Below are 23916 nucleotides of genomic sequence, written 5' to 3'. Positions count from 1 at the left end.
AAAGGTAACGTAAATAGAGTTACCACTCGTAGTTGTTAGCCGAGGGTTCAATATTGGTAAAGTTCACTACACCTCTCTGCTTCACTCTTCAATATGAAAACAAACATTTTCATTAGTACAGAACTTAAAACACTAGTATGCCCATATATGGTTAGAAACGAGAACCAACAGAATACCATTATAATATATTCTGGAAAAGAAACAGAATGTGTTAGTAGTTCGTATAACATATTGCAGTTATTCTTGTAGTTCAAATGGTCTACAATTGCAAAACGATCAAAACTCTGTTGAACAACACTACTGAAATGACACTGTCCCTTTTGAAAGGAAAATTCACACTAAATGAGTCTAGTTTGGAAGAACATAATTTTTATAATGTGCCTTTGACTGGAGGGACTCACTATAGATCCCATTAACAAAGGTTAGACTGTATACCTGACAAAAACTATCCTAACAATTGTACAGAAACTGTGAACAAAAACAACTATTTACAGAAACAACTGCAAATAGAGATACGTGAGAACAATATTAGTTCTATAATAATATAGAAAGAAAACATTGAGCATTTTGTAAATAATACGACTCACAGATCAGTACCGGCTATTGTTATACTAGTATAAGGTTCATTAAGAAGTCAATATGATACAAAAATAGCTAACAATAGTGTTTTTCAGAACCCTTTAACAAAAACTGTAACTAAGTAACTGACAAACTAGCCGATAATCAGACCAAGCACGCCTTTCTGGTAAACACCTTTTAACAAATTGGCAATAACAACAACTTCAGTCTTACGACATAACAGGTTAGCAAGTACATTTAATTTCATTTAATGGATAGCTTTCATGCAAATTCATACAAATCCTTAAGTAGTTACTTGTCTAACATCACTGAGTACTTTAACAAGCAGGCAATGCTCTGGCAAAACATTCAGATTGGTTCAGACTATTGCCTGCCACTAATAATATAAGAACCTATCAACATCAATATTTAGACTTTTCTTTATCATGCTGACACAGCAAATTCAATTCATTGTTTTAACTGGAAATTTTTGTGTATCAAATTTCAGAAAAAAACGTGCAGATGAATGAAAAATTCTAAAATGTATTTTTGTAAAATGATAAAACTAACTTTATTAGTAAACATTCACATTTGACATGCTGGGTAGGAATCTCAAATGTTAGACAAGCCTTTGCTAACCGTACACAATAGTTACAACTGTATGTAAACAGAATACCAGATTTACTGTCACAGTTAAGTCCAGTCAAAACAATGTTACATTCTTCTCTGTCGGTCAAAAACTAACATTCCAATCTTATATTGCTCTCTTTATCCGCAGAAATATGTCATCAATGGAAAATGAAATGTGAAATCCTAATCTTTGGACTCTGGATTCATGTTTTGCTTCTATGTTGCTTCTTTGAATTCAAGAATTGCTTCTTAGGATTCCAGGTTTGCTTCTTTGGCTTCTTTGGATTCAAGTTTTGCTTCTTTGGATTCAAGAAATTCTATTTTAGATACCCATTATGCATCTTTGGATTTAAGAAATACTTCTTTGGATTCAAGTAACACCTCTTTGGATTCAAGAAATGCTTCTTTGGATTCAAATAATGCTTCTCTGGACTTTGGATTCCAGTTTTGCTTCTTACGATTCCAGGTTTGCTTTTCTGGATTCAAGAAATGCTTCCTTAGATTCCTGTTACGCATCTTCAGAGTTAAGAAATGCTTCTCTGGATTCAAGAAAATGCTTCTCTGGATCCAAGAAATGCTTCTCTGGATTCAAGTAATGCTTCTTGAGAATTCTAGATGCCTATAATTTGGATTCATATAATGCTTCTCTGGATTCAAGAAAATGCTTCTTTGGATTCAAGTAATGTTACAAAATGCTTACAAAACAAGAGTATGCATCAATGTTTCATCACATGTTTTTTCAACTGGGCACAATTAAACTAATTCATGGATAGAACTGTATAATCTTTCAGTAAAATCACAGACAGCGCAGACATCTGTTGTTGTTTTCTGTTGTTTTTCTGTTGTATTTCTTTAGCAGCAATAGAAAAGCATTTAAGAGAAAGTCTATTATGTCAATACCAAAGCCTCAGAGGAATTACAGAGTTACGTCTGACATTTCAAGTTTTCCCAAACATGTTATATAAAAGATGACAACTAATCAATTAGGTAATTTCTAGGAAACGTCAAGTGACGTCAAACATAAACCATTTAGTTCTTTAAAACAAAAACACTGATGAAATGCGATAGCCTAGATGCAGTGTAAACATTAGGTAAACTATCACTGCTAAGCTATATTAAGTAACAGCTGCTTTTAATTAGACTATAATTATGTTTTATGAATAGTCATTAATCTTCCCATTTTAATGTTCATAAATGAATCACAGTTTAAAATAAGAAACATTTAAAAAATGCAATGTGCACCGATGATCTTGACCTTTGAGCTAGAGGTATGGGTCTTGTGCATAACACAGTCATAGTCTCTATGGGGAACATATTATGTGCCAAGTTATATTAAAATCTCTTAACGGATAACGAAGTTACAGACCTGACATAAATCAGTGATGAACTAAAGAACGAACAGACGGACTCTTAGTGTAACAATTGCTACAAGCCGCCCCAAGTGGGGTGAGGAATAAAAAATAAACAAGCCCTTTAAAATATGTGCAGGTATCTGCAGATTTCATTGTTAAAAACACTATTTAAAGTATGTTTGACATCAGACCACCCATCCTGGTCACATCTCTACAATGGTCATGCTGCAGATCCAGATCTGACCCATGTATGGACAAACAGAGAAGTTAGACTGTATTTCTTTATCTCAGCTAATTTATTCTTTCCAAATCCTTGAAATTTGTTCAGACTGAGTAACATTAACAGATTTTCCAAATATAATGTTTAGCACCTGGGTGCAGCTGATTCTTCTATACTATCTATTTGCTGCATCAAGCTTGTGTTACCATGTTTCCAAATTAACACTTCCGACTAAAAATAGTAACGTGTATATATATTAGACATAACTTAGGAAAGGAAAGGGTATTTTTACAGTATAACGCTGTCACATTCGGTCATGTTAACTGTTTACATATGCAAAACATTATTTTATACCAGGAAATGAGGTGTAAGACCTTAACATATAGTTTCATACCTTTTCAAAATAGCAATATGAGATGCTATTGTCAGTATCACAAAGGTACAGTGTAATAAATCAACATCCAGGTCTGATGAATGTCAAGAAAAGACAGGCAATGTTACAGTGTTAATACTTGCATACTTACATATTAAAGTAATTTAGTGAAAAAAAAAACCTTAAAATTGACAGAATAAACTTTATATATATTATTTCATACTGTGAATATTTTTCAGCATGATGTTTTTTTGGTCAATTTCTACAACCAACAGTTTTAATATGTTCTTATTTCTAATAAACTCTTATAGCACAGTTTTCAAATGAATTTCACAGACTTCTTCAAGATGTATCAGACAATTTATGAAAGTACCACTTGCTAAAACAGTGGGGAGATATTACTGGGAGCTTGCTTGTTTGTTTTGGGTTTAACACCGTTTTTCAACAGTATTTCAATGATGTAATGGCGGGCAGTTAACCTAACCAGTGTTCCTGGATTCTGTACCAGTACAAACCTGTTCTCCACAAGTAACTGCCAACTTCCCCACATGGATCAGAGGTGGAGGACTAATGATTTCAGACACAATGTCGTTTATCAAATAGTCATGGAGAACATACGCCCTGCCCGAGGATCGAACTCACGACCCCGCGAACTGTAGACCAATGCTCTACCTACTGAGCTAAGCGGGGAGCTTCCTGATTTATCAACAGAGATTAAGAGAACATGCTACTATATTAACAGAAACATCAAGCTCATTTGCTAATACAGTATATCAATGGATTCACATTAAGATCACTTGCTGATATATCCATGAAAATATTTAGATAATTTGCTGATGTATCAATGGAAACACCAAGATCCCATGCTGATATATCAATAGAAAAATTAAGATAATCTGCTGACATATAAATGGAAACATTAATATATCTTGCTGACATATCAATGGAAACATTTAGATAACCTACTGATATATCAATGGAAACATTGAGATATCTTGCTTGTACATCAATGGAAACACCAAGATCCCATGCTGATATATCAATGGAAACATTTAGATAACCTGCTGACATATCAATGGAAACATTAAGATATTTTGCTGGTATATCAATGGAAACATTTAGATAACCTGCTAATATATCAATGGAAACATTAAGATATCTTGCTGATATATCAATGGAAACACCAAGATCCCTTGCTGATATATCAACAGAAACATTAAGATAACCTGCTAATATATCAATGGAAACATTTAGCTATCTTGCTGATATATCAATGGAAACATTAAGTTATATCAATAGCAACACCAAGATCACTTGCTGATACATCAATGGAAACATTAAGTTAAAATTGCTGATATATCAATGGAAACATTAAGATATCTTGCTGATATATCAAGGAAACATTAAGATAACTTGCTGATATATCAAGGACACATTAAGATCACTTGCTGTATATCAAGGAAACAGTAGGATCACTTGCTGATACATCAAGGAAACATTAAGATCACTTGCTGATATATCAAGGAAACATTAAGATCACTTGCTGTATATCAAGGACACATTAAGATCACTTGCTGATATATCAAGGAAACAGAAAGATCACTTGCTGATATATCAAGGAAACATTAAGATCACTTGCTGATATATCAAGGACACATTAAGATCACTTGCTGTATATCAAGGAAACTGTAGAATCACTTGCTGATATATCAAGGAAACATTAAGATCACTTGCTGATATATCAAGGAAACATTAAGATCACTTGCTGATATATCAAGGAAACAGTAAGATCACTTGCTGTATATCAAGGACACATTAAGATCACTTGCTGATATATCAAGGAAACAGTAAGATCACTTGCTGATATATCAAGGAAACATTAAGATCACTTGCTGATATATCAATAAAAACATTGAGATAACTTGCATATATATCAATGAAAAAAATAAAGATCAATTTTGGTAAATAAAGAGAGGTAAGTTTCTATTATGTAAAAACGGAGAAAGAAAGATCACTTTCAACTTGCTGATATATTACTTGAGAAATAAAGATCACAAGCCGGCTGATGTATCAATGAAACAAGAGCACCGCCTTGTGGGTGCTGACGCTCATCTGATTTTTTTTGTGTAATACAAATATTGTCCTACCCATGATTTTCTAAGTCTAAAAAGGGCCATCATTCTTGCAAAAAGCAGGATAGAGTTATGTTTCTTGATGTTCAGTGTCCACTTATGATGGTGAAAAACTGTTGCAAGTTTTAAAGCAATAGCTTTGATAGTTTATGAGAAAAGTTGACTTAAACATAATACTCAACCAAGAAAATGATTTTCTAAGTCCAAAAGGGGCAATAATTATTGCAAAAAGCAGGATGGAGTTATGTTGCTTGCTGTACAGGGTCAGCTTATGATTGTCAACAAGTGCTGCAAGTTTCAAAGCAATAGCTTTGATAGTTTAAGAGAAAAAGTTGACCTAAACATAAATCTTAACCAAGAAATCTGATATTTTCTAAGTCCAAAAGGGGCCATAAATCTTGCAAAAAGCAGGATGGAGTTATGTTTCTTGCTGTACAGGGTCAACTTATGATGGTGAACAAGTGTTGCAAGTTTTAAAGCAATAGCTTTGATAGTTTAGGATAAAAGCTGACCTTAACATAAAACTTAACCAAGAAAACTGATTTTCTAACTCCAAAAGGGGCAATAGATCTTGCAAAAAGCAAGATGGAGTTATGTTTCTTGCTATACAGGGTCAGCTTATGATGGTGAACAAGTATTCCAAGTTTCAAAGCAATAGCTTTGATAGTTTAGGAGAAAAGCTGACCTAAATATAAAACTTAACCAGGCAACGCCGACGCCGACAACCGCTCAAGTGATGACGATAACTCATCTTTTTTTTTTTCAAAAAATCAGATGAGCTAAAAACCAAGTTGGTGACAATTAAGCGCAAACTTGACATGATGAATTATCAATTGTACATGACACATAAGTGAAATACAACCAGTTATGTGAGATAATCAACTTGCTAAAACAAACAGGGAATATAATTTTACTGATACAGTAATAATCAGATATATCACTTACTCATGTATCAAAGGAAAATATAACGTAACTAATCAATGGAAAAAAATGACAGTTTTCTTTGTAAACAGCACGTATATTCTCGGCTGATTTATTAGCCTCGCAACTATTGTCTGTAATAACAATCTCGTTATTTGGGAACATCCTGCTAAAGGTCGTTTAAGTGATTTGCATATAAAGAAGAACAAGGAAATTATTATGGAAATAGCTTCCAGTCTGTTGCATTAACTTTTATCAACACGCCTCCACATCCACGTAATTTGCTGTCTTTTCCAGAACACAGGAATGACGTGACAATTTGTAGCTCTTGAAGAGAATTTCTTACTGTGATACATGTACGTAAGACTTGCAATCAATTGTATTATAGGGGAGGCAATATGTATGGCAAATTGTAGGCAAGTTCTGAGAACCAGTATTAAACAGCAAAACATATAACTAAAGTGACATACAGACACTACCGTGAGTTTTATAAGGAAGAAAAACAGCTGATATAAATTCTATTTATGTTTTTTGCTTTCTCTTATTTCACTTCTGTTTAACAATGCGTCCATATCATGCAATTACAATTCAGTTCCTATTTGAATATTATACAAATAGAAATTTCTGTTGCAAGGAACATTATAATGTGTGAAAAAAATGAAAAATTGGGTATTTCGTCATTTATTTTTCTCATGTGTAATGAAATTGTTATTACAACATGCAAAAAGGTCTCAATTAATTTCCTACTGTCTGCATTTATTTTTCTCCTGGGGAAATGAAATTGTTGTTAAACATGCAAAAAGCTTTCAAAAGTTGCTTAATTTCTTCATTTATTTTTCTCTTGGGTGAACAAAATTGTTATTATACATGCAAAAAACTCCCAGTTAGTAGTGATCCATTCCAACATATGATGCAAGCAAAAAGCCCCTTAATCCGGGCTTCCTTGTGTAAAACTTTGTATATGAACATTGCATTCCTATCTTCGGGGAAATACAGATGGCATTCAGCACAACTTTTCCATGCATCAAACATCCTGTGCAAACTAAAACTAAGGGTTCAAATCCAACAAGGTTGCATTCCAGAAGTACCTGCTTTTCTTCTTCGCAAACCCTGGCAGCCTCCATCCAGTTTTCTTCTGTGAGCTTCCATTCCCGGACAAAGCTGCAATCTTTTGCTCAAAGTAAGAACTTAAGATGGCTATTCTCGAGAATGCACGAGATTTTTTCTTTCGTCGCACAGGTTCATGAATCTCAGGGACGCTTTTTGTCATTGGGAAAACTGGTCTGACTGTGTGCGGGACTGCCAAGGAAGGGCTAGAGGGCGCTGTTTTCACTGAAGTACGGTTTCTAGTTCTGCGATCGAGAGTTTGGCTGTCCGTCAGTGTTGTGAAGTAGTCAATTCTTGTGTCTGTTTCACCAGCTTCAGTCGGACTTTCCGGTATGACCAGCTGACTTATAGGAGCTGTCTTCGTCTTCTTGATCTCCCTCGTCCTTCTTTAAAATTAGAAACAGAATTCCAGAGTAAAATTTGAGAAACCTTCGATAAGATTGAAATATCAAACGTTTATAAAGGAAGATTATGCCCATGTCCCATCATATGTTATATTGGAAAGGTTTACTTTTTTTCACATGAATAAATTTGAAATGTCATACCTACATATTCATGAATTATGTATAACAACTTGATTCCTGCTTAAATATCATTATAAATTTGTAAAGGTTAAATGCTTGTTTTGAATTAATGTAAACAAATCAAGAGATAATCTTGTCTTTCCCACATACTGTGATGCATATCTGTGTTATTGTCATTCATATATTGACATATTGAACATAATTTGGCATGCAACCTACAAACTTTGTTAAAAATCAATTTGCTACATAATATACAAAATACTATTTTAAATGAGTTTTTGAAAAGCTCCATTCAACTTACTAAGTCACATATTGTATACTTTTAAACACTTTTTAAGAACCAGCATATTATCTTGAATCAAATTCAAAACAACTCCTTGCCTAAATGAGTCAAATTGAATATTTTAAAAGTTTTTTTCAAGACATTTCCCTCAAAGTAAGTTTGCCATCTGTTTACAGACTTGGGTATAGTTACAAAAATTTCCCCAATGCACACTCCAGTCAGTTCATAATCTGTGCATGCTCTGCTTCAGAGACAACCATCTACTGCAGCACAGTCTGCAGTAAAGTAGTGTTACATGATGAAACAGTAAAGTAATGTTACATGATGAAACTCATATTCATTGAGTCATTTCAAACAGCTATTCTCACTTTGTCACCAATTATCCCATTGTATTGAAAACTAAACAAGATACTCATAATTCCGCACTGTATGATTTATAAAAATATAATCATGGAAATATCAGTGATAGTCCCTTCACAATGTCATTACTGCCATGTCATGTCTGCCTAATGTCCCTTATATGCAGAAATGCATTTCTTTTCAGTAAAATAAACAACTAGCAAATATCAAACAAAATTTAGCTTCAATTGCATTTCTCGAAGTAAGATGTTCTGATCAAATTTTTTTCCTATTCCTGCACAGAAATCTTCTTTAAAACCATACAGAAAGATTTAAACTGCACAAACCAGTCATTTAGTTTTCACTGAACTACAAATACTGACCCAGTCTAAATATGACCTGAAACTCAAAACACAACTTTAAATATTACGACAACTGCAATTTCTGTCAAATCTTACAATGTTGTGTTGTTCTTCTGGCAAAAGATGGCTGAATACTTAGGACATAATGAAATACACACTCTGATGAAGAAATGACATGTGCACAAAAGACTACAATGTAGCCATGATGCTGACAATTCGTGATTCTTTAAATGAGCCGCGCCATGGGATGCGCACGCTGGTCTGGATCCATGCTGGTCGCAAACCCACTATGTTGGTTTTCTCATGGCGTGGCTCAAATAAACTGACACTTGCCACAAACTAAGCAACACAGACTAATCGACAAAAGATCGAGTAATCTGGAAGCAGACAGAACAGAAAACAGCCACCTTTAAGACAGTAGTGTAGTCTGGAGACCAGTCTCAAATCTTCACAGCATCTGATTGGTTAATTCTGAACTCACAACTTGAAACTGGCCAATGGCAAGGCAGCATTTTGTGACTGGTACATTTCAATTTTATAACCTTGGGTACTGGACATAGTAAACCTAGAATACCAGTCAAATAATAATTAAAGGTGTATCTCATTACAATGCCATCTAAAACTGGTTTACAATGTTTTTATTAAACTAATTTTGATATGTATATAAATATCTTGTCATGAAAACTGAGACTTGACCAAATCTTGTAATGTACTGCATTGTACCATAATGGTGCTACTTTCTCCCTGTCCATCTGACAAAAGATAAATATAACCTATATATCACTGTGATGAGTTTACAGATAGACATACTATATTACTGATTCATCAGAAAATGTTCAATCATTGTGCCTTGCAAAGTATAACAAGTTATGATTTATCTGGGAAATTTTATGAGAATTTGGTCATTGATCCAATCAATCAATATCCTAGAATCCAGCAGATTTAACACTTATCTCTTGATCAATTTCAGTAATCCTAATACACTATCTATTTCCCCATTTGACATTATTCATACTGTTTCATGCTTCAGATATTTTCTGTTTTCTATTAATCTGTCATGGAAGACAGCGCCTTGCCTGAGGGATTATATTCCCAAAACTTTGATAAATATACTTGTATTTCTGCTCTTAACCCACTAAACCGGGGCCTTTGATTCATTTTTGGAAGTATACATTTCCCCCCTACTTTCGTTAGAAATGATCTCAAACAAAATTTTAACTGTACATGAATGTTACCACACTAGCACTGAAAACAAGATTCATAGAAAATTTTGTATGTGTACTTTATTACATGTATCATTAATGGGAGTGGGGGAAGGTGTGGTGGTGGTGGTGGGGGTGGGGGGGGGGGGGTGAGTGCCAGTCATTAGGCAACTTATTTTACTACAAAATACCTTTAAACTATCAACTAAAAGTTTTTACAATCACGATTGACAAATCAACGACAAATCATTTAACTTGCTGTACTATACAGCCTGCGGTAGGCCCTGAGCCTGGTGGGTTCGAAACAAAAAGATGTGAACAGGACAAAGGTATATTAACATCTTAATGTATCACTGTAGACACAGAATATACAAGATAACCTAACTCATTAATAGCAAGTTAAGTTGTTTTTTATTCTGATATAGATTTCAGTAGAAATTTTCTCAATCCTAGATCAATTATTTAATGGTTAAATTGCATGAGAAGTTAATATTAACACTGTATATAGGACACAGCCAATAAAAAAGTCTCCTGGAATAAAAAATGCTGCGACAAATCTTAGCCTTGGCGCAAAACCATTTTATCTGCTTCTTTATGTACAAAGAGTTACAACGGTGTCACACTGAAGGAGAATGTATGTACTACTCATTTCTCACATAACTATTGAACCATTTCTTTAAGGCAGCGGGCTGGTAATGACATTGGCTTTTTCTGTTTGATTACATCTTTGCCTTGTTCAACTCCTGCATTCGCAGAATGATACGAAAACGTTATTTTCTGTTTCTGTTTTTCAGAAAAAAACTGCCAATTGTTATTATGGACCCAATACCTTAAGAAGTCCCTTGATGCTGCTAGCAAAAGTGAACAGTTTTGTTTTTTTATTAATTACTGTTTATTTACATCACATATCCTCACAAAAAGTAGCCTTTTATCACGCTTACATTTTGCAGCTACAAATTTTATTTTTTGAAAATCGCACATAGTAAAGTATGGTATACATCTGAATTTTCTCTGATTAAGTTATCAAACATCTCATAGCAATGCAATAATGTCCCATCCTAGAGATGTTACAAACAATTTACCTTAATTAAATTTCACCAGTCACTGTAACCTGACTCATATTTTTCTTTCTTTTAATTATATTTTCCTTTTTTGAATGTCTTTCAAGTTTGCCCTTAAACTAGATCAATAAAGGGAGGTAATTGTAATTTCATTTACATTTTATCACCATTTTTATTTCCCGAGGACCATATAACTTCTATACTGTTAAAACACTGACATAACTCTACACTGTTAACATGTCACAGCTTCATGAATACAGACTTTATGACTTTAACTGAGTGGTGACTTAACTATTGCAATGCACAACTACAGTCAAACTTCGTTCATCAAACTCATAATTCATACCACCCTTCGCTCAAACTCACTGTCAGGTCCTGAAAAAATTATCTACATAATGTACATTTTTCAAAAGCCTGAACTACCGAACTACCGATAACTCACACAAATTTTGCTTCTCCAATTGTAGTACTGCTTCATTCTACATGATATCAATAGAGATGGTTACCAATCAAAATACCAAACCTACATCATTTGGCAATTTCAGGACTTTTATACATCACAAAATAAATTAATTCTGCAAAATGACTTTTTGCTTTACCATTCAGAATAGCCGAATTTGAGCAATTTTGATTCGCCATTCATTTCATTTAATTAAATTGCAAAAAAGGAAAACTGTCATAAAAGTGCCGACTTCAGCATATTTTTTCAACATGTTTCATCACATATAAACCATAACTAGGGAAGCCACAGACATAAATTGCAACTTCTACTTTTTGCATCATTTTGAGAAAACTTTAATCTTTCTCTCTCGAAAAGTAATGGTTTTGTTTGTTCATTCATTAGAAAATGGAAACTGCAAACACAAAATAATAATTTAGAATCTGAAGTAAATGGATGGTGTCTTTTTTTTCTCCCAAATTTTGTAAGTCTGTGATAATCCCTTAGGAGATACAACAACATTTAAAATTCTGACAGATTTTGACAACATGGTGCTGCACCAATTAGTTTTTTACAATGCCTGATTATTTTCTTAGGTTGTAGAAACATCTCTCCTGGTGCACAGACTTTCATTCAGATTAGTGGAGTAGACAGTAAATTAATTCGATTACCTATTTCTGTAAAAAAACATCTGTTTCAGGTTAAAACAAGAAAAAAAAAATTCATTCATGGCAGTAAATTCCTCCCCAAGAAAAGCCAGCTTGCTTATTAGTCTCACACTTACCTGAGTTAACTGTAAATAACCCTGACAGGTAACAATTTGTCAAAAATGATTTACAAACAAAAACATCTAGACAAGGAAACTTCAGAAATCTGAGCATTTATCTGCTAGTTTAGTTTTGGCATACTTCCTTCTCTTTTTGCTATAAAACACTATTTCATTATCCAAATTTTACACAAGTATACCAAGAAAGATTAAATAATGAAGTGAGACCTCTGGGCTTTGAATCAAATGCCCTTTACTACTGTTGGTTTGAAGACTATAGGCATGATGTCAACTTTTTTCATTCAAGGAAACAATTGGCTTGAGCTTCAGGTCACTGGTTCTACTCAGGTCGAGTAAGGATAAGAAGATGCCAAAGGGACACCTGAGATCCTCAACCGCAACAAAAGCTAAGAATTTTAGTTGTCAGTATGACTTAAACTAATAAGATATAAATCCAACAGAACATAGAACAAATTGATGTATACTCTTAAATATGGGGGATATTATGGAAGCTGAAGTCTAGGACATGTGACAAGTAATTCCAAGGTCTTTTTTTTTTCTTCTTTTTTTTTTTGTTGGGTTTAATGTCGCACCGGCACAATTATAGGTCATATGGCGACTTTCCAGCTTTGATGGTGAAGGAAGACCCCAGGTGCCCCTCCGTGCATTAATTCCAAGGTCTATCTTTTAAGTGAGCCATGCCCTATACATCTATCTTTTAAGTGAGCCATGCCCTATACATCTATCACCTACAAAGGCATTAGCCACACAATTTCCCTTACAGAAATGCACACAACCTAAGACATCTCTGATTTGAAAATGAAGCAAAAACAATACCAGATACTTAATAAACAAACAATTTTCTACACTCTCAGAATAATTTGATGATGAAAATGTGAATTGTAACAAGTCTCTTATTTTTCACAATAAACACTATTTGTGTCTAAAATCTACTAATCTCTACCAATCGCTCCAAAATTACATGTACAAGACGGAATTCAAATAATTTTGTTTACATGGACTGTTCCAAGAAACAGAAGGAAGGGAAGACACATCATGACAAGTGCTTGGCAGAGAGCTATCATTAGATAAAATCATTAGTGGTCTTTCATACTGTTTTACAAGTGAGATAAAAGTCTGACAGGGATATCTTTGTCTGTACTTCTTGCTTGCACAGTAGTATTTACAGTTACAAGATTGAATAATGAGCGTTATCTAATTCATGATTTCAGTATTTTTATGGCAATTATGGGGTATGCCTTAGTTTTTGTTTGTGTTTGTATTTTGTTAAACATGTTTTTCAGATACTGAATATTTTTTAACAAATTTATAGTCAGCTCTTCACTAACAGGGTCTGGACAATCTTGAGGTGCACATAGATGGACTTTGTGAAACGCACTTAAGGACGATGTTGTTGGGCAATCTTCATGTTGCAAAAATACTTAAAGGACATTTTGACCATAAATAGCCTTGTTAGGTCAGCTAAATAACAGCTTTGACATACAGTGTCATAACAAGATTATATTACAAAGGGTAAGATAGTGCTGAAACCTCTTATTTATTCAGTAGTCCATTAAGATCTGACAGGCATGGTGTCTGTATGTAAACTAATCAATAGCTGGACAGTATATCTAACAAACTTATGCCACTCAAAGGTCTATTAAATAATTTTTGCTACATTAAATGCCTGTTTAATGGAACTCAATGCTTTTCTTATAGTAAGAGCGAACTAAACAAGTGCTGTCTAATGATAAAATGTTTACCTATTTGAGATCCTTCCGCATGACACTGGCTTACAATATATAAAACCATTGTAAAAACTTTTGAAAATGAAAATGGGGTATAATTTTTTTTTAACTTAAGTAGGAGATATGGAATGCGTTTTTCCTCATAGAAGAGTTAAACTGTACTTACTCTGCTCTGAAGCAAGGCTGGCAGGTTCTCGTCACGTAATGGTCGGAGTGCAAGAAGTTTTACTTAATGCCAGGGCATAGGGACCACTATAGAAATGAGACGAAAGATACTTCCCTTTTGTTGTGTTATCCCTGGTTACATTGGTGTGCACTACCACATGGCTTAATTTGTAGGTTGTTGTGTTTGTTATTTGTTTTAGCATGCATCTTATTGATAATGCTTTGTTTTATGCACACTTTTACTGAAATATTATCTATCTATCTGGAGTGTGATTGTTTAGATATTTTTCAGTTGCACCACAGCCTAACCTACGCCCGAGTTTTTCAGCTGAAGTTGAGGATGGAGCATTGAATAGGTTCTAGCCACTTCCTACACGACTTGCACAATAAATTTAAAATATTCTATCTATATCTATTTTATAGCTACCAGGATGGCTGTATAATGTTGTTACAATTTTTTTATTATTGTCATGACAGTACTTATCTCACTTCAACCATCTCTCACTATAAACCCTACATTACAGACTTATATGACATTACAATGTTTTGACATAGATTTCATGACAGTAATATCATCCTTCTCAAAACCACTGAATATAAAATATATAGCCCAGCACACAACTGTAAAACAATTCAACAGAATTTAAATATTTGTTGTGTAATATATTTGCAGTTCAAAATAAATTTTATTACAAATAAATAATATACACAGAAAATATTGGTAATTACCTCAGTTTAATTACAGTATAAACTTTATGTTGAATAATTAAATTTTTGATTAAATTGTACATAATCATCATGTGTGGTACATACAGTTCTGTTTAATAGGTATTTGAAATTTGATTGCAGAACAATCCTTCATTTTTACTGAATTACTCTCAGGTCTGATTCCTGGCGCAAGTTGGTGTCAAGTTTGGAGGAGCCTGATAAATTCCAACAGGGTTCCACCCACGACTACCCCCTTAAGCACCCAGTTCATTCTACATAACACAGATTCTCCCTTATGCAAGAACGTAACTAAATTTTTGTTATGACATACATTCTCCACAGCTGTTCTACCATGTAAGAACTTCACTAAAAAAATTTTTTGTTGCATTGTGACATGACAACATTAGACAACCATAAAATCCTTCATACACTTTTTTGTATGTCAAGGCTCTGACAGCTGCATATGTAATTAAGTAATATAAGTTGCACTAACTTCCTTATAAATCGCAGTATTGTTTTGCTTTGTGACTCATATTACCATAAAAAGACAGGTAATAACTAGAGTTGTCACAGGAGTGACAATTATACCCCCACAATATGGCCTTGTCACAGAACTAAGCAAATGTCAAAGCTGAACTTACTTGACCTTTGACCTACTGACCTCAAAATCAACAGAGGTCATCTGCTGGTCATGATCAACCTCCCTATGAAGTTTCAAGATCCTCGGCCCAAGTGTTCTCAAGTTATTGTCCGAAAAAGATTTCAATGTTCCAGGTCACTCTGACCTTTGACCTTTGGAACTCAAAATCATTAAAGGTCATCTGCTGGTCAAGACCAACCTCCCTATTAAGTTTCGTGATCCTAGTCCCAAGCATTCTGAAGTTATTGTCCGAAAACAGTTTAAATCTTCCGAGTCGCTGTGACCTTGACCTTTGACCTACTGACCTCAAAATCAATAGGGGTAATCTGCTGGTGCTAGCCAACCTCCCTATCAATTTTCATGATCCTAGGCCCAAGCATTCTCAAATTATCATCCGAAAACTGTTTAACTGTTTTGTATTATTGTGACCTTGACCTTTGACCTACTAGCCTCAAAGTTGAACGTGACCTGTATTCAATCATGTTACACCTGTGTACAAAAATTTATGATCCTAGACCCAAGCGTTCTAAAGTTATTATCCGGAAACCGTTTAACTGTTCCAAATCTCTGTGAAATTGACCTTTGACCTATTGACCTCAAAGTAGAACTTGACCCGTATATCATAATGTTACACCTGTGTACTAAAATTTATGATCCTAGGCCCAAGCGTTCTCAAGATATCACCATTTAACTGTTCCGAGTCACTGTGACCTTGACCTTTGACCTACAGACCTCAAAGTCGAAACTGACCTGTATTTCATAATGTTATACCTGTGTACTAAAATTTATGATCCTAGGCCCAAGCGTTCTCAAGTTATCTTCCGGAAACCATTTAACTGTTCCAAGTCACTGTGACCTTGACCTTTGACCTACAGACCTCAAAGTCGAACTTGACCTGTATTTTATGATGTTACACCTGTGTACCAAAAATTATTTAAATCAGTCAAGCCTTTCAAGAGTTATCATCCAGAAACCATGAAAACCGACCGACCGCCAAGCTCACTCCTATATACCCACGCCCACAAACTTCGTTTTGTGGGGGTATAATTAAGTCCTGTGAAAACCAAACCAAAATAGGGTAGTTATAGGATTCCCTATATCAGGAAAATCCGGATTTTCACCAGTGTGCTACTAAGGTCATCTTGTCTGGTCTAAATTGCATTTGTAAAACACTGACTCTCGGAGAGATCAGAACTAAATTAGACGTTATCTCATTAGACAAAACTGTGTTTCTCTTATATATCTAAGAAATTTGTGAGATTACTGGCCACCCTAGTCCTGACAAAAGAAGTTCATGATAACTCTGTTGTTTAAATCTTGAGAGATATTTTTGCATGTTCCACTGTTTGAGGGACACCTGCGTGTCTTCTTATATTGAAGAAAAGATTCAAAATAATTATATTCCCCTATTAACGCCCCTAAGTGTGCTATATTTTGCAAAAGGGAGCATTTGTTAAGGCCCTGATTTTTTTTTCAAAATACTGGGAAAGGGGCTTACTGGGATGGAGGGCAGATGCTACAAAATTATAGAATCAACTCCCCCCCACCCCTACCCCACAAAGTGCTATACATTTTGCAAAAGGGAGCATTTATTAAGGCCCTGAATTTTTCTCTTTTTTTCAAAGAAGGGGCTTACTGGAATCAACAGCAAAGTAGCATGTCTCGCACTTATAAAAAAAGGTATGGTATCATCGCCACTCCGCTCATAATTAAGCAAACATCTCAGCAAGCTTTCCGTTTGGATTATAATACATTTCTCTATACTGAACAACAAACTCTATATAATAAATTTTAATGATGAACATTCAAATTTTGTTAATTGAATAAATGCCAATTTAACTGCCATGGCAGACAATAAGCTTTTGTACTTTGCAAGATGTCTGATATATGGTACATTATATAGACTGCGCAGCTACTGTCTATCTCACCAAGGTCATCATACAATTTATGGATTATTAATGTAAATGGAGATTATTATTTCATTCATATGCAACAGTGATGTATATTTTCAAGCAAAGACAAATTCCTACAAAAACAACAATGCATTTTACAAATCATCGTCTCAAGCTAAAACTGTTCCAAACTATGAATAGTGATACTATTATAGTGTAATATAATGCCTGAACATGAACTTGTGGTAATATATTATGACATATAGCGTAAAAATTTAACATGGCCTAGAAACACTTACAGTGACCACAAAACCCTGCAAAAAAAATCGGAAATAATAAAAGCAGGTTTCTATGCTACTGTAATATCACTGCATCACTAAACAGTTGTTTGTTTTACTATTTATTCACTATCTGTGATGTCCTTAATTCATTTTGTGACATCCTTAATTCATTTTGTGATATCCTTAACTCATTTTGTGATATCCATTTTGTGATATCCTTAATTCATTTTGTGACATCCTTAATTCATTTTGTGATATCCATTTTGTGATATCCTTAATTCATTTTGTGATATCTATATAAAACTGATTTTAAGATACTTCCTTTTTGAATATCAATAATTCATTTAATGATATCCTAAATTCAAATTTAAGATATCTATCACTCATTAAATGATATTTTATAATTGAACGAGTAATATCTGAAAATCAATTTATTTTAAAATATGCATAAATGAATTTCGTATATCACAAAATAGTAAATAAATAGTAAAACGGCACCACATGTCTGTATTAAATAAAATTTACAGGAATCTAAATCCTGGTGAAATCTGAGCAATGCTACAGCTGCAGCAAGGTAAATAATTTACTTTATTGTGGCTAAATGATCTTGAAATGTCACAAAATCTGGCGCCTGCTTCTGTAATCCATGTCCTAGAATAAATCTGGATAGGAGAAAATATGTAACATCAATAAAACAAAAACCTAAAAATATATTTAGCAATAAATACAATAGGTAATATATTATATAACAAGCTCCATCATATACATACCGTGGTGAGAGTGCTAATGGTTCAAGGTGAGGTTTGGGATGACTGCCTGGCGGTGCAGAGTGTTTACGTAACTGCATAAGCGCTGCCTGAGTGGCCATGTCTGCGCGATGTTTACGTAGTCGTCTCTCAGCCAAGAGATAGTATGTTGCAGTAATGTGGTTGTACATGTCTTTTTCAAGTGACCTGAAAAAAAGATAAAAAAAAGAAATAAACACATGAATTCACAAAACGACAAATCTACATAAATAAGCTTTGAGCAGTACTGTTTTCTCTCTCCGTTATTAATTAGTGACAGGGATGAAACAAATAAAGTATCTTCCGAGAGAACAAATCGAAACATGCTTTTTCAAGAAATCTCAAAGTAATGTCATATATATTGTTTTTCTACAACAAATGGAGAGTAGAAAAGAATTAAAATCTTTCCACCTGCTATCTGAAAATACATATAGAAAGTAAAAGAGGAAATCTGATTTCAGAAAATGTCATATTGCTATTTCTGACAAAAATTGGAGAGAGAAAACATAGACTACATAGTACTAGAAAAAATTAAAATCTTCCGGTCTTTAACCCGAAATAAACATATGGAAAGTAAAAGAGGAAGTTATATTACAAAACGTATGAAAAAGGATCCTTCCTGGTAAATTTCTTAGCCATCAGGAAAAACGAGAATAACTGATTGAAATGTCATCTTATAGCTGTCTTAGGAAGATGTGAACCAAGACATTTAAACTTAAGAAATTCTCTCTGGAAACAATCTGTATTCACAATGTGACATTTCAAAACAATAAGCCGTTACATACGAAGCTGTAAAAATGTTGCAATAGCTGAATGTCTCGCTCATCTCTCCTGTCTAATGGGAATTTCCTTACATAGTAATGACCAGGGCGTCAAATATGTCCTTAATTTACAGTCCATTAGGAGAGATTTTGTCTACCTTATATCTCATGCAACCAGATGACCTAGCGCCCTATACTGATGATCTAGATTGGGAGAAAATTACCTTGTGCCGTCAATAATCTACATTGGGAGAATAGTGAAAATATGTTCAATATTCTAAAGGGTTGTAAAACAAATGACAATTGTGAACAATAGACAAATACACATTTATTGTATGGTTTGCCAGTCATAAGTCAAAGCTATTACCCAAGGTCCGTATGATTAGGGGTCAGCAATTTTGACTACTGACCAACAAGCCATTCAGTTAGTATTTAACCTTTACCCTGCTAAATTTCTATAATAAACTTGTCCATCTTTTAACCTGGACAGTACCATTAACTGTTAAAAGGGGTGCATACCAAAAAGATACTGATGGAATAGCAAACAGTGTAAATCATGATCAGACTGCATGGATGTGCAGGCTGATCACGATCTACACTGGTCGCAAAGGCAGAATCAATCGTGTCCAGAATGATAAGGGTTAATCATGGTTTTGTGGAGTCACTTTTTTCCTATTTTTTAGTATTTCAGTGTGAGAAAAGTGTGCAGAATCTGGACACTTTCGGGCTCTTGATTGACAAACCTTTAAAGTTACCATGACCAGTGTCTGAAGAAGAAGTATGGAAACAAGCTCCCTTTTATAGAAACCTCCAGTTACTCTGCCATCAAATTAGGCCATCTTTAACCCCTATCATGCTGGACATGACTGATTCTGCTTTTGCGACCAGTGAAGATCATGATCAACCCGCATATCTGTGCAGTCTGATCATGATCTGCAATGTTCGCCATTTAGTCAGTATCTTTTAGGTAAGCATCCCTTTTCACAGTTAATGTTACTGTCCAAATTGAAAGATGGACAAGTTCAGTATAAAAATTTAGTAGGATAAGAGTTAAGAAAATCAATCAGTCAACGATAGCTTTTCCTGGAAAAGAAGTCAAATCAATACATGCTTATTTTTTTCTAGGAAACATAGAAATTGGACTATGAGAGAATGTAAGTACGAAGGTCAATGTCTTGCAAAGATAGTTTCTCACACAAGTTTCTCCACTGAGTAAGAGATACAACAAGCATTAAAATAATGACAGTTTTTTTTTTCTTATCCAGTTACTTGCGAAACACAGGCATAAAGAAAACAGCTCACTGGGAACTGTTATTGTGTCATCTTAATTCTTATGCTGTTATGGAATAGACCAAGCAATCTTGTCTCAACTTGGCTAGCTGTAAAAAGCACACTACCAGAGATTGCTTTCTTGTGGAGACTGCTTTTAAGTATTAGCTTTCTTTTGGAGACTGCTTTTAGTAAAAGCATATTTCTCCCCATACCACTTTGTTTAAAGAGAAAGGTGAATCCATGTGCAATATCCAGTCATATCATGTAAACAGAGTGCAATACAATATTTATACTAGATTCTTGCATAAAAACTACTTTTTTCACTGGATCCGCCCATGTATTAATGGGAGAAAAATCGTGTGCAAACAAGGCAATTCACGTGCTGTTAATACCCAATTTTTATTTTTGAAATGCTTTCCTAGGGACATATATGTAATTCTGCGCAGATTGACATCTGGTATCTGTGTCTTTTTTCTCTCATAAAAACCTCTTCTTGAAGGATTAAAGATGCAATCTAAACCATAGAATGTTTTACTGTATCAGTAACTAACGCCAAATGCGCTGCCCCCAACATTGTTTGTACTCGTTTCTTCCCTTGTTTACTCCCCTTTTAAAACTCTGTGTCAATTCAGATTTTGTTCACAACCGTGAATGTTAAAGAATTGCGTGTTTACCTGTGCGATTCTTTGTTTTTGGGTATCATATTTATGATTTTGGTAAGTATCAGTCAGTATGTTTTTATCTAATTTCTCGAAGAATTTATATAAACAGCTTGGAAACTTGACACTACGTTCGTACTCATCCGTACGCCAACTGCGTGTCCGTACTAAATATAACTCGAATGTAAAGTTATTATTCTTGAAATTGTGATAGAGTCCACCAAATTGTGAATTGATATGAAGAATTATTGGTAATTTTATGTTTGTAATAATGAGAGATAAAAAAAATCACTTAAAAACCTTCAGGATGTGCTTTTGATAGTGTTGTTTATTTCCAGGCCCTAGATACGGATATTTAAAACATGTTTACTGTTTCCAAGAACAACTGGAATGGTAAATAAAAAATGTACCGGAATCGTCAAGTCATCACACATGAAAACAATACATAAATCATCGTGAAATATATTTTTATGCAAGAATAGTGACAATACACGTTTGTTTTGTGTATTAACGTCTGCAGCAGCCCGCGGGATTGTTTGTGACCGAGACCGAAGGTTGAGGTCACAAACATATCCCAAGGGCTTCTGCAGACGTTAATACACAAAAAAACGTGTATTATCCCTACATTAATTATACAAAAATATATCTTTGTTTCATTTACAGGTTTTCCTACTGTGTCTTGTTTTCCCATTCTTTACATATTTATATTCTTGCATAAAAACTACTTTTTTCACTGGATCCGCCCATGTATTAACGGGAGAAAAATCGTGTGCAAACAAGGCAATTCACGTGCTGTTAATACCCGATTTTTATTTTTAAAATGCTTTCCCAGGGACGTATATGTAATTCTGCGCAGATTGACATCTGGTATCTGCGTCTTTTTTCTTTCATAAAAACCTCTTCTTGAAGCATTAAAGATGCAGTCTAAACCATAGAATGTTTTACTGCATCAGTAACTAACGCCAAATGCGCTGCCCCCAACATTGTTCATACTCGTTTCTTCCCATGTTTACTCCCCTTTTAGAACTCTGCATCAATTCAGATTTTGTAGACAACCGTAAATTTTAAAGAACCACGTGTTTACCTGTGCGATTCTTTGTTTTTAGGTATCATATTTATGATTTTGGTAAGTATCAGTCAGAATGTTTTTATCTAATTTCTCGAAGAATTTATATAAACAGCTTGGAAACTTGACACTACGTTCGTACTCATCCGTACTCCAACTGCGTGTCCGACTGTCCGTACTAAATATAACTCGAATGTAAAGTTATTATTCTTGAAATTATGATCAAGTCCACCAAATTGTGAACTGATATGAAGAATTATTGGTAATTTTATGTTTGTAATAATGAGAGATAAAAAAAATCACTTAAAAACCTTCAGGATGTGCTTTTGATAGTGTTGTTTATTTCCGGGCCCTGGATACGGATATTTAAAACATGTTTACCGTTTCCAAGAACAACTGGAATGGTAAATAAAAAATGTACCAGAATCGTCAAGTCATCACATATGAAAACAATACATAAATCATCGTGAAATATATTTTTATGCAAGAATAGCGACAATACACGTTTGTTTTGTGTATTAACGTCTGCAGAAGCCCTTGAGATATGATTGTGACCTCGACCTTCGGTCTCGGTCACAAACAATCCCGCGGGCTTCTGCAGACGTTAATATACAAAAAAACGTGTATTATCTCTAAATTCATAATTTGACTCACAACTCACTCATAGATATGGCTAGTCAATAGTACAAAACGTAACTGTAATATTTTTAAAATTAAATTACCTGCCTTTAATAGTACTAACTTATCTATGTATAGAAATGACTATTACAGATTAGCCAAACAGACCTTAAACTAGCAATGCATTTCAACATGAAAATGCCAACAATATGCAAACTAGCCATGGTACGGGGCATTCTTACAAAGCTTGGTTGCAATCCTATTAAAAGTTTCCGAGGAGAAGACCAGACAAACTTTTGTGACTTATGGACAGACAGACTGATGGACAAGACAAAATCAATATATCTCTCCACATTATGGGGAGACATAATTCATTTCTTAATGTAGAAAATACAGGCCTAGAGTAACTACTGATGACAGAAAGACACCGACAGGAAGCTTAAAATGTGTATGAATTCCGCAGAATGTGTAGGTGGTCAATCCTTGCAGACATTTTCATCATCTAAATCGCTGTCTATACCAAGACTTTCTCATCTGTGAAATACTCCCAGAATTTTTAAGTCTATGACATAATACATTATATGATGACATGTTAAGACACAAAATATCTGTGTGCCCTTTGAATAATGACACTTATAGCGAGCTCGAAGAGCAGGCCCAAAGGGCCTGTTCGAGAATCGAGCTTTACGGTAACGCAAGTATACTTTCACACTTGGTGATGGATTTGAAAAGTTTCGTCGGAAGTTTTAAAAAAGCGCACCCTAGCGGACTGGTGCTCACAGGAAGTACTTCTTTCCGGAGTGAATACAGAACTTCATTCAATTGCTAAAAATTACTCATCACTTAACAATAATGAAAAAAAATGATTTCCAGTTGTTTGAAAAAAATATTGTTTTCATTTAAAAGATCAAGCATCGGCCAGAAAATGGAAAAAATGTCATAATAAGCCAAAAGAAACGGGAACGCGGTAATGACGTCACCGTGTCACCGGCTTCCCATAAATTTTGCAACGTATGATATTCACTGTTATAGGTATGGTGACACTAAATGTA

At 34.3% G+C, this 23916-nt stretch overlaps 1 protein-coding gene across 5 annotated transcripts in view; it reads right to left on the bottom strand.

Annotated features, from left to right (window-relative positions):
• The window catches only part of LOC123548324 (SNF-related serine/threonine-protein kinase-like), a 44281-nt gene that overhangs the window by 5599 nt on the left and 14766 nt on the right, over positions 1-23916 (bottom strand). Inside the window, exons 4-7 of one of the 5 annotated variants that reach the window (XM_045335495.2) lie at positions 18474-18656; positions 17722-17736; positions 7275-7679; positions 24-86 (exon numbers count right to left, since the gene is read on the bottom strand). In XM_045335495.2, the coding sequence (XP_045191430.2) occupies positions 24-86; positions 7275-7679; positions 17722-17736; positions 18474-18656 (666 nt within the window). The remainder of the gene's footprint in view (positions 1-23; positions 87-7274; positions 7680-17721; positions 17737-18473; positions 18657-23916) is intronic. The other 4 variants (XM_045335497.2, XM_045335496.2, XM_045335499.2 and 1 more) reach the window with 4 other exon arrangements.

This window comes from Mercenaria mercenaria, chromosome 6 (assembly GCF_021730395.1).
Source record: "Mercenaria mercenaria strain notata chromosome 6, MADL_Memer_1, whole genome shotgun sequence".
In the NCBI taxonomy this organism is placed as follows: Eukaryota; Metazoa; Mollusca; class Bivalvia; order Venerida; family Veneridae; genus Mercenaria; species Mercenaria mercenaria.
Note: the sequence above shows the minus strand (reverse complement) of the source record. Positions and strands in the feature narration are given on the sequence as shown.